Genomic DNA, 13,122 nt, shown 5'->3' with positions numbered 1-13,122 from the left:
AAAAGGGATCTGTTTAAACAAGCAAACTTTTGCACAGCAAAAGAAACTATCAACAGAGTAAACAGACAACCTACAGAATGGGAGAAAAGGTTTGCAATCTATGCACCTGACAAAGGTCAAATATAAGGAATATAAGGTCACCTATAAGGAACTTAAACAAATTTACAAGCCAAAAATAAACAATCCATTAACAAGTAGGCAAAGGACATAAACAGACACTTTTCAAAAGACATACATGCAGCCTAGAAGCATATGAATAAAAGCTTAACATCACTGACCATTAAAGAAATGCAAATAAAGACCACAGTGCAATACCATCTCACACCAGTCAGAATGGCTCTTACTAAAAAGTCAAAAAGTAGGCCAGGCACGGTGGCTCACACCTGTAATCCCAGCACTTTGGGAGGCTGAGGTGGGTGGATCACGAGGTCAGGAGATCAAGACCATCCTGGCCAACATGGTGAAACCCCGTCTCTACAAAAAATACAAAAATTAAGCCGGGCGCGGTGGCTCAAGCCTGTAATCCCAGCACTTTGGGAGGCTGAGACGGGCGGATCACGAGGTCAGGAGATCGAGACCATCCTGGCTAACACGGTGAAACCCCGTCTCTACTAAAAATACAAAAAACTAGCCGGGCGAGGTGGCGGGCGCCTGTAGTCCCAGCTACTCGGGAGGCTGAGGCAGGAGAATGGCGTAAACCCGGGAGGCGGAGCTTGCAGTGAGCTGAGATCCGGCCACTGCACTCCAGCCTGGGAGACAGAGCCAGACTCCGTCTCAAAAAAAAAAAAAAAAAAAAAAAAATACAAAAATTAGCTGGGCATGGCGGCGTGTGCCTGTAATCCCAGTTACTCAGGAGGCTGAGGCAGGAGAATTGCTTGAACCCGGGAGGTGGAGGTTGCAGTGAGCTGAGATCGCGCCACTGCACTCCAGCCTGGTGACAGAGCTAGATTCCATCTCAAAAAAATAAAAAATTAAAAAATAAAGTCGAAAAGTAACAGGGGCTGGAGAGGTTTCAGAGAAAAAGGTACACTTATAAACTGTCGCTGGGAGTGTAAATTAGTTCAACCACTGTGGAAGACAGTGTGGCCATTCCCCAAAGACCTAAAAATGGAACTACCATTCAACCAGGAAATCTCATTATTGCCTATATACCCAAGCAATAAAATTTGTTCTATCATAAAGACACATGCAGGTATATATTCATTGCAGCACTGCTCGCAATAGCAAAGACATGCAATCAACCGACGTGCCCATCAACGGTAGACTGCATGAACGGTACATATACACCATGGAATAATATGCAACCAGAAGAAAGAATGAGATCACGTCCCTTGCAGGAACTGGAGGCCATTATCCTTAGCAAACTAATGAAGGAACAAATATGGCATGTTCTCACTTTAAAGTGGGAGCTAAATGATGAGAACACATGGACACATAGAGGAGAACAGCAGATACTGGAGCCTACCGGAGGGTGGAGGTTGGGAGGAGGGAGAGCATCAGAAGAAATAACTAATAGGTACTAGGCTTAATACCTGGATGATGAAATAATCTATACAACAAACCCCTGTGACATGAGTTTACCTGTATAACAAACCTGCACATGTACCCATGAACTTAAAATAAAAGTAAAAAAAAAAAAGGAAGCAGCAGCCATTCAAAAGTTTACAGCACTGAAGTATAATGTGCAAAAGTGAATGTAGAGAGTTATGGCTATAAGGTATGGTAGACATTGAAGTAAATAAAATACCATTAAAGGATTTTAGGCAAGAGTCTGATGCTAAAATTTGTGTTTTATGAAGAACCAAGTATGGCTGTGTGAGCAACAAACAGATGGGCAAGTGGCAGGACTGGATGTGGTAAATATGAGAGGGTGACATTGATGGAAATGATATAAATTACAAGAGTGACAGGGGAGCTAGAAAAAAGTAGGTAGATTCAGAAGATAATTTGTGGGTGGAATCAAAATAAATTGCTGGTTGGTGATTAATTAGATGTAAGAAGGGGGGATGCCTAAATTTTTCACCAGTGAAATTTGAGGTGCTTATGGGACATTCTAATGAAGGTGTTCATAAGGGGTAAGATATACAGAACTAGAGGTGAGGAGGTAGGTCTAAGATAGATTTGGATCTGGGAGGCATTGGAAGAGTAACAAAACCACAAGAGGATATAGATGGCCAAAATGTGGAGATTTGGAGCAAAGGCAGAAGAAGGAAAATATCAATGTGATGAAGGAAAGAGGCCTTGAACAGAGAATGCTAAGGAGGGTCTTGAGAGCCACAAAGAAAACCAAAATGTTTTAGCTAACATACAAGGGTGAGACAGGAAATCTGAGGAAAGATGGTGTCTGTATATCAGAGAGTAGAGGAAATGCCTCCCTTTGAATGTGAACAACTCTAATGCTCAAAAAGCTTGTAAATTTTAAGCAGAAGCCACAGTGAGCAGTATCTTCTGGAAACACTCATAGTTAAAATCTAAGTGTTTATTCCCTGAATGGTCAAGGGAAAAATAAATAAATAGAGATTGAAGGATAGGTGAAAGGCACATAAAGGAAGATAGTGAAAAGAAAAGAGAAACAAGAAAAAGGTAACATAGAAATAAGAATCCTAGGTAAACAGGAAGACTGAGGAAAGTAATTTGGGAAAAAGAAAGAATGTTATTTATATATTGTAATAAATGAAGGAAAATAGTAACAGAGGAGAAGAAAGAATGTATAAGATGAGCAGAACAAAGCCAAGACAAGAGTGCACATTAGCACATCAACACAAAATAAGTCTGTATACAATACTATTTACAGGTTAATTATATCCTCAAGAGAAAAAGTATAATATTTGATACAATAATAAGCTATTGGCTTGTCTCTGCTCCTGTCAGATGTTCAGCTTTTCAACTAGTTTTAAATACCTGAACATCTTTTCAACTTCTTTTGGCTTTATCTATATAACCATCCATTTAGCCATTGATCTATTTAAGAGATATTTATTCAGCACCTTCAATGTGCTCACACAGTATTTAAAGCTTGGTGTGGAACTTACAGATATTCGCTATATTAATATTTTAGAAAACAGGAGTTGTATCTAACATTATTAAAGACTTGAAATTTAGATCAATGATTACCTAAAACACACAAATAATTTTACATAAATTGCAATGTACTGAAGTTTATGAATTTTCTGAAGGACTTTTATACTGTACAGTCATCAGAGCAATGGATTCAGATTTATTAGACATATTGCTTAATGAGTCTAACAATGAAATTGTTATTTTTTGCTTTAAAAAATGTATTACTAAACTATTTTTAAATAGACAGTTTTTTAAAGCATTTTTAGGTTTGCAGCAAAATGAATCAGAAGTTACAGAGAGTTACCACACACACAATCCTCCCCCACCATCAACCTTTTGCACTGCAGTGGTGCATTTATTACAATTGATGGACCTACATTAACAAATCATTATCACCCAAAGTTCACAGTTTACATCAGGACCCACTCTTAATATTATACATTCTATGGGTTTTAACAAATGTATAATGACATGTATTCACAATTATAGTATCAAACAGAGTAGTTTCACTACCTTAAACGTCCTGTGTACACTACCTATTCATTACTCCTTCCCCACTAACCCCTAGTATCCACTGATCTTTTTCCTGTCTCTATGGTTTTACATTTTCCAGAAAGTCATATAGTTGAAACCACACAGTATGTAGCCTTTTCAAATTGGCTCCTTTTACCTAGTAATACATCTGTAAGTTTTCTCCATGTCTTTTCATGACTTGATAGCTCACTTCATTTTACTGCTGAATAATACATTGTTCTTTGATGGAGGGAGTTTACCTCTTTTTTGCCTTCTGCCATGTGAGGACATAGTGTTCCTCTTGTTTGGAGTGTGCATCGTCTAGGCACCATCTTGGAAACAGAGAGCAGCCCTTATCAGACATAGAACCTGCCTGTATCTTAATCTTGGATTTCTCAGCCTTTAGATCTGTGAGAGATAAATTTCTATTCTTTATAAATTTCCCAGTCTATGGTATTCTGTTATACCAGGACAAAGCTAAGACAGTATGTGTCTGTTATTTTGTTAGGCACAGTTCTAGGCTCTGGGAATAAATGAGACAAGATTGTTCCTTGGCTAATTAAGAAGGTCACATTCCTAATTAGCCATGGAACAATATTGTCTAATTTATTCAGAAGGTCACATTCTACTGGACGACACAGATGATAAACAAATACATTTATGTTTACAATTACATTTATATTTAAAAAGTGCTATTGAGAATAAAAATAGAGCAGGAAAGAGTAGGACTGAAGGATGTGCTGTTTTAGAGAAGATACTGATAAACCTTCTCAGATAAGGTGACATTTAATCAATGACTTGAATGAAAAGAGAAAGGAAACCATGAAGATATCTGGTAAAATAATGCTCTAGTCAAAGGGAACAGGAAGCACAAAGGCTTTGTAAAGCCATTGGACTCGGTGTGTTAAAAAACAGCAAAGAGGTAAATGCCTATTATATATTATTTGGAAAAAATGAAGCAAAATCTTTGAATTAACTTGCATAGGCCACTGTGTTGGTAAAATTAGAACCATAATACTTTTATAACAAATTAACATGCTAATTTTTAATACATGCACATATTTTATGACACCCTGGTCAAAGTGTTACTCTACAATAATCAAACCAATTTTTATGTGTTTTTGTGTAGTTCACCTTAGCATTATTTATTTGTACTTTGTTTTTTGTATTTTAATGAGGCAAATACATTTTTATAAGATATAAATTTTGATATTTTCAGCATGTCAATTAGAAAGTAATACAGTACTCTACGTTTGCCATTCTCAAATACCAACATATCGATATATCTTTTTCAATCTTGGTGTTTTCTTGAATGTTTTCTAAAATAACACCTTCAATTTAAGGGCAATCAGAATTCAAAGTCTCATTTTTAAACTGAACTCTTAATCTTCCCCTTACTTGTAAAGTTTGAATTAAATTCTGCACATTGGATATTAAAAAGTTATTTCATGTTAAAAAACAGTCTACTCTATTTTTTTTTTTTGAGATGGAGTCTCGCTCTGTCGCCCAGAGCTGGAGTGTAGTGGCCAGATCTCAGCTCACTGCAAGCTCCGCCTCCCAGGTTCACGCCATTCCCCTGCCTCAGCCTCCCGAGTAGCTGGGACTACAGGCGCCCGCCACCTCGCCTGGCTAGTTTTTTGTATTTTTTAGTAGAGACGGGGTTTCACCGTGTTCGCCAGGATGGTCTCGATCTCCTGACCTCGGAATCCACCCGTCGCGGCCTCCCAAAGTGCTGGGATTACAGGCTTGAGCCACCGCGCCCGGCCCAAAACAGTCTACTCTAAACACAACAGGTTTGTATGTACTTGGAAGAAAGGAGTTGAATTGAAGCTAAAGGAACAATGACTGTGCGTACTGTTCTTACTACTGTCTGTGAACACCAACATGTCTCAACACCACACTATATAATTTACAAGAGGCTTATGACTCAGTTAAAAACAACTGCATTTTAAGGACAGTTCTGTTAGAATGCAAATTCATTTTAAACACAAGGATGTAAAATGTCTTTCTAATTTCATTGCGAAATGCCTAATATGACCTACCCTCCAAAGAATTCATGAAGCATTATCACTCTTAGTGATTTCCAACATGATCCTCATATGACATGTGAGATGTTTTCTAGAAGATTTTACTTTATCTCAACTAGTTATGTACTAAGTTTGAGCAGTGTCACCTATATATTTAATACTCTATACAGTTGAAAATATCAGCAATGATTAAGGCTTTCATTTCTAGAGTTCCTCCATATGCTTTTAAAATCAGTTATTCTTCAAAATAAGTTAAAGAAGCATCTTTTATTATTTCCATTTTACATGTGGGGAAACATATCTTGAAGATGTTAAGGAGGCATCATTTTTGTAGAACAGAAAGTAAATGTTGGAGAGCGGTCTAGAATCCATGGATTCTGAGTGGATTATGTGTCCATGGCTCCTTCTCCATCATCACACTACAATTTGCAATAATTTGTTTAAAGAAAAAATCACTTCTCACCTTTGTGACAGTTTTTCCATATCACATGTCGAGTATTCTCATAATTTACATTCATCCAACTAAGCAAAATTCTTTCAGAATCAGAATATATGTTGCTGGATGCAAAACAAGGATTGACTTTTGCTGTATTTTGCACATAGTTGGGGGGCATATTATTGCTGCAGTATGGTACTACACGGGATAGAACAAAAACCTGAAATTGAGATAACTTTTATTAGATACAAATGGAAAGATAGCAAATAAAAATTTGAAGAGAAAATTTTAAAAAACATGACAGGAGATAAAGGTTAAATGGATTCAAATAGAAGTAAAAGAGTAGAACAGATGTGTCCCAATAATGCTCATTTTAAATGGACAACTTTTTGCTTCTGTGGTATTTAGTCTTTAAAGCACTACACTGTATAATTTACAAGAGGCTTATTGTACGTTTAAAACATAACTGCACTTAAGAACATTTCGGTTAGGAGGTAAATTCATTTAAAACACAAGGGTGTAGGATGCCTTTCTTATTTCCTTACCAGATGATGCAGCTTAGAAAAATAAGCCAAAGTAAAAGTAAGTAAGTTACCAAGTCAAAAATTATTTCCTTACATTTATTTAAGAGGCCTGTTTTAAGATGATAAAAGTGTACAAAATTTGTCATTTGACATATTGTTACCCTATAACTTAAAGTGTGGTATATTTACATCATATCACCATTCACTACATGTACACCCCATGTTTTATTAAGTAGCAATGCAACTGAATTTAAAAATAATTTTAGCAATACTAAGATGAAGTAAAGACCTCTGTGTCTGTCAGTAAAGCACTATGATACAGAGCTACTCAAAGTGACACTCTACTAACCACTGTCTACAAGTTCTAGACGAGATGAACAGTTTGTGATCTGCTACCTCACTATATACATCTCAAGAGTTTCCGAATGGAACATTGGTTCACATTAGAGTACACAGTGTAAGTTCAGCTCCTTGATTTATCCCAAACCTTTAATAGACAGTTTTCCAATGGTATGGGTATGAATACAACAATTTGAGTCATATGTGCTCTAAAGATACTCTTGATACCCTGCTCATATCTCCTTAGTTCCACCTTTACATTCTGAAGTTTGCTTATTATGAAAACCTGTAAGTCTCTGCTTGAGGGATTTTTTTTTTTTTTCTTTCTGGCATATGAGAGCACACTCAGCTCACAGAGGGCAAGGCAGGAGTGCCAGAAAATAATGACCCCAGCAATGGCCCCTTACCAAAGACAGGGAATTGGTAGTTAATTACTCCAGATTCCTCACCAGTCAGTTGAGATAAATCTGAGACATGTTCTAAAATGTATCCTATTGGTTCCCAGTGGCACTGAGCTTCAGTTGTCCACAGAGAAACCTGATTGAAACCACAACTGTTACTGACTTCATTATATGATCTGCTTTAATTTCCTCCTCTACTACTGATGCTTCTTGGGAGCACTTCTGAAATAAACGATTTGCACTCAAAATACTTGTCTCAGCGTCTGCTTTTAGGGGACTCTAACCTGAGATGAGTACTCTTACAGTCAAGTACATGTTAATAGTAAATGGAAAAAAGTGCTCTCTTTCTAAGTAGTTCATAGTTATGCCATGCAGTCTTTCAAATAACTACAGTATACAAATTATTAAAATACATATGAGCATCCAAAACTGTTCTTTTCTTTGCCACTATAAGAAGTACTTTAAAATGTGATCAAAAAAATCCATTTCTGAATGCTAGCTATTTATCTAGCATATGTGAATTGCATCATTTTAGCATTTTGTATAGAAGTTTAATGGAACTGCCTTCTTTCTTTCTGGCAGTTTTGTGGTCTAGAAGTAGTACATTTCAAATCTCACGTATTATAAAAATGCAATTTAAAGCCTTTGAAAAGGACCCCCATCAATTTCTGTTTATTTCTGGGAAATACCAAATGATAAATTACTTGAGTACAGCTGATGAGATATATGTTTGCGACTAATGACCTGAACTGGCTCAGGATTCATCTGTCATCTGTCACTTCTACTCTGCAAATAAGACAAGATCTGCAAGTGACCCTTGACTAAAAATACAGATTTAATGATGGACCCATACGGAGCACGGTTGTAACCTTCAGTATTGGAAGAGGCATTACACTGAGTGCTTAATTCTACAGCAGTGTTTCTGAAATTACCGGTGGTAAAAAACTTACTAATTTTCTCTTTACCACAGAATGACAGTTTTGCAAAATACTCTGAAACTAAATTGCTAGAAAAATAAAATGAAGAATTAAAATGCACACACAGTACAAGACTCCATCACTTGCAAATCCAAATACACCTGGGGCAGTAAGTGTTACTATTGATCCATTGACATGCAAACCACACCAAGCATGAGTTGAAGGAATGGAGTAAGAATTACAGAATGTGTTGTAACACATTCTCACAATGCAAGAATGTGTTGTGAGCTGTGCCAGCTAAGATGAAATTTGGGTAAATCATATTTCGTGATCCATATTCAGGAAATTCTTTCATGCCCTCAGAAAACATTGTTTCAAATTATTTTTCATTTTTGTTAAAGATTTTATACAAGAAATGTAATAGCACCCTTTAAAGTCAATACATTGGCCACAAAATAGAACATAGTCCTGGGCTATCCCACTAAGTCACTATGGGACATTTAAAAGACTTCAAAACAACAATGACAAAACTACTACTAATAGTATACACTTACATATATTGAGTGCTATCCTACCCCTATCATATGCCCTTTCAGGTTCACATGAACTTTGCTATTATATTTGGCTTATTGTTTATTAATGACAACTTTTTAAATTATGTGTTCTTTTAACCCATTGGCTTAGAAAACATAATTTTCCTTTTTACTTGTCCATAAAAATCTCTGGATTTTTGAGACTAACGAGATATTTGGATTTGTTCTGAAGAATCCTTTTGACTAGGCTTATGTTGACCCAAAGAAAAGAATCAATTGCCAGTTTATGTATGATCTTTCCTTTAGATTTAGAGATGCCTAATGGTTTAATGCTTATTTGGAGTCTCTTTAAACCTCGTTAGCTAAAGAAATGTATAGCAATACATTTATAGGACATTGAAGTTACTTGAGAATCCAGATGAGGATAGTGTACCAGATCAAGCACTCATACCTCATTGTCAGTGTTTTGTATTGAGTAATGAGAAATTGCTCATTACTCTGAGGTTGCCGCAGGACTAGAAAGTTGAAAAGATTTCTCAGACTTGAAGGTTTTCCTGTATTGAAATGGCGCTTGCCCACCATATTCCACTTCTTGTAACCACTTCTGACATGAATGTGAAGTGAGTGGGACACTGGAAGCTATGCTTTGAGTCTCAAGCTCTTGGGTTCACTGTTGGTGTGCATTCTGTGTTATAACTATCTTTTGTACTTCCTTAAAACTAAGTTAACATGTTGCTATGTAAAATCTACTGTGTTTCACAGTTTTGATTATCAAACCAAACCCAAGACCATGCTTCTGGTGAAACAGAGTAGGCCCTATATGGCTAACAGTGCAAAAAATCATATTTCCAGCATTAACAACCAGTCACCAAATGAAATGAATTTTCCCACAAGAATTCTCTTCTTACATTCAGTAAGAAAGATAGTTCAGGTTGATGGTGAAAAAGAGGAGGACAGGAGGAGCAAGTCGGGAATTACGCAGAAGAAGGAACTCTCCAGAGGGAGATCTGGGTGGCTGACTCCAAAGGAGACTTCCGACTGCCAGGTGGCAGCATGAAGGCTTTGGACTCCTGGGCCACAGCAGAGAACAACAAGGAAGAAATAAGCATTACCTGCATCAAATTGTTGCATATGGCCAAATTCATGTGATCTTGAAAGAAAGCGTGTGTGCCTGTGAGCCTCAGTTTCTTCATTGCTAAACTGATTTCAGTTGTGAGGAATTAATATTAAAAAATTTATTGACAGGGTCTTACACATACTACTCACTATTCAGATCTTAATTTTGCCCTTTCGTTTGAGTCGCTAATTCCTTATTCTACTCAATTCCTCCTTTGTTCTAACTCTCAGTCTTACAGCTCACCCATCTGGGGTTGCAAAGTGTGAAGACAGAACAAAAGCCTCCAGTGGTCCTCGTGGACAAGACCTATAGTGCTATATTTGAAAACCTAGGGAATTATTCATGGACTGAAACCAGGACTTGTTTATGCAATAAGGGTATAGAGTATAGAGGTATAATTTATGCGATGTTAATCTACCCACAAATGCAATTTGGCAGAGTGTAAGTTCGAGAATTTCATAAAAACCTGCTTTTGCCTACAGTTCTATGAATCTTAGTGAATATAATTTTATAGCAAGAGACTACTGTGTATTAGATGTAGAGACAATAATTTTCACCAGTACTCATTCGTTAATTCTCCCTTTTAGTACTAGAATATTCCTGTAGCTACTCATTCCAGAGAGTGTATTTCTCAACTTTTTTTGCAGTTAGATGTGACTATGTGACTGAATTCTGCCTAATGGAATCTGAAATGAAAAAGACATATTTTTTCAGGTCACATCCTTAAAAGGTAACTCCTTGCCTCCAGTACTCCTTTACCTGCTCTTCCTTATTCAGAGAAATCAGACCCATAAATGAAAGTACCGAGGAGGAAAGAGATACTCCAGAAGCTTTGACCCTCTCATATCTCAGCAGTTCCATGAGAAAGCAATAAAAAAAAATCTCTCATTTAAGGCACTGTGGTTTTGAATCTTTCATAGCAGCATTGTCTATACTTTAAGTAATATATGATTTATATTAATCAACAGAGAAGCAGCAAGCAATAGTGGAAATATTACCTTGTATGTCTGTAGAAATACATCTGTCCATGCCCGTTTACTCCAGGTTTCAAATTTAGACATTTCTATAACAATAGAACATTTTTTCTTAGGTGTACAGGAACTCTCGGGCATCGTATTAGTGGAAGACTTTAAGAAATAAAATAGTACAACATTAATTAAAATTTAAGGCAAATTTAGCATATGAGTTTTTTTTTTTTTTTTTCAAAACATGTGAATGCCTTTTCTGTACTTTAATCAAGAGCTCTAATTATCCATGTGCCAATAATATAAAATATCACAGGTAACTTTATGGAGCACACAGTCTCTTATTTAGGTCATAGATTTATTCATTCAATGCACCTACTAGATCATTCTGCAGAATAAGTGGCCCAACAAGATACGAAGTTATTCTGATTGCTGAGCCAAGAAAGAATCACATCCTTTGGATAAGGCAACAGGACCTCAGCATAGTGCCAAAGAACAGGCAGGCACCTGGTTCTCTACTCATATCACATGGCAAGCATAGTGAAGAGTTCTACAACCATAGTTGCCTCAAACCTGCAGACTCCTCAAAGACCACTCCCCTCTCAATAGGTTTCCACAAAGTGAACTATATATTATGACAAAACTATGTATTACTTGCTTCATTTCTATTTTCCCCTGAAAATGAAGAAGAAAAGTGGCACATGGTGGTGAAATAAAACCAGTCTCTTATTTGGATATATATTCTAGAATATAATTTAGAATTATATTCTAATTTAGAATATAAACATATATTCTAAAAGTTTAAGAATAAAATTTACATAACCCCACCTTAGTCTTCATTTATAAATTCTCCAAAGTAGTAATTATTTATATATTTAAGAAAGCCATGTAATCATTTTTGCATAGGAACTCCATAGAGATTTTTAGACAAATGTACAAAAACATATGGGTTGTCCAAAAATTAGGATCCTAATAATATTATGTATATAAAACTCAAGGACTCTGAAACAGGATATTCTAACATAGGCCAAATACCAGTACATACAATAATAACTGTGTGGCTTGTTCCAAGAAATTATATTTTCTTACCATAATTTCAATCCACCTTTTATAATCTTCTGGTTCAAGCAAAAATTCTGGCAGGATATGTGAAATACATCCTCCTTGAGCACTAAAATTAAAAAAGAAAAACTCAAATTATAATATAATATACATGTTCTATATATGATTTGCATTGACCATCAGTTAAATATTTCGATAGTCACATTTTTATATATGCTACATTTTATTTTTCAAATTTAAAAGTTATATAATTAGCCAGAGGTGGCAGTGGCTACCGAGTGAAACTTCTCTGCCTTTGGAAAGGGGAGGGAAGAGTGAAAAGAAAGTGTCCTATGGTTTGCGCGCCAGCTCAGCCACAGTGCAATATAACATGGGGTGGAATTCTAGTTTTTTTTAACTCTAGTCCCTTGCTCTGAACAGTACCTCTGGAACTACCTGCGGTCTGGGGGAACTCTAAGCCATAAAGGAAAGATATAGGTCTGGCTGGTTTTGCCAGCTGCGAATTGTGACTCATCAATGCCCAAATACAAATACACATTTAAAAGAATCAAGATGATCCAGGAAAACATGACCTCACCAAACAAACTAAATAAGGCACCAAGGACCATTCTTGGAAAAACAGAGATATGTGACCTTACAGAGACAGAATTCAAGATACTTGTGTTGAGGAAACTCAAAGAAATTCAAGATAATGTGGAGAAGGAATTCAGAATTCTATCAGATAAGTTTAACAAAGAGATTAAAATAATTTAAAAGAATCAAGTAGAAATTCTGGAGTTGAAAAATGCAATTGGCATACTAAAGAATGGATCAGTCTTTTAATAGCAGAATTGATTAAGCAGAAGAAACAGTAGGCTTGAAGACAGTCTATTTAAAAATAGATAGAGGACACAAAAAAAGAAAGAATAAAAACAATGAAGTACACCTACATGATCTAGAGGATGGCTGCAAAAGGGCAAACCTAAGAGTCAGTGGCCTTACAGAGGAGGTAGAGAAAGAGATGGTGGAAGAGAGTTTATTTAAAAGATAATAGCAGAGAACTTCCCAAACCTAGAGAAATATATCAATATCCCAAATAAATATCCAAACATCCAATATCCAAATGAATTTTAGAACACCAAGCAGAGTTAACTCACAGAAGACTACTTCAAGGCATTTAATAATAAAACTCCCAAAGAAGGCTATCTTAACACATTAAACAACCAGTCTCCCAAAGATCAAAAATTTT

At 36.2% G+C, this 13,122-nt stretch overlaps 1 protein-coding gene across 1 annotated transcript in view; it reads right to left on the bottom strand.

Annotated features, from left to right (window-relative positions):
- Positions 1 to 13,122, bottom strand: part of CFAP47 (cilia and flagella associated protein 47) — a 508,878-nt gene that overhangs the window by 299,495 nt on the left and 196,261 nt on the right. The window contains exons 31-33 of the mRNA XM_030933635.1: positions 11,922 to 12,003; positions 10,866 to 10,994; positions 6,064 to 6,256 (exon numbers count right to left, since the gene is read on the bottom strand). Coding sequence (XP_030789495.1) covers positions 6,064 to 6,256; positions 10,866 to 10,994; positions 11,922 to 12,003 — 404 coding nt within the window. The remainder of the gene's footprint in view (positions 1 to 6,063; positions 6,257 to 10,865; positions 10,995 to 11,921; positions 12,004 to 13,122) is intronic.

The sequence above is a fragment of the Rhinopithecus roxellana genome, chromosome 7, assembly GCF_007565055.1.
Source record: "Rhinopithecus roxellana isolate Shanxi Qingling chromosome 7, ASM756505v1, whole genome shotgun sequence".
Lineage (NCBI taxonomy): Eukaryota > Metazoa > Chordata > Mammalia > Primates > Cercopithecidae > Rhinopithecus > Rhinopithecus roxellana.
Note: the sequence above shows the minus strand (reverse complement) of the source record. Positions and strands in the feature narration are given on the sequence as shown.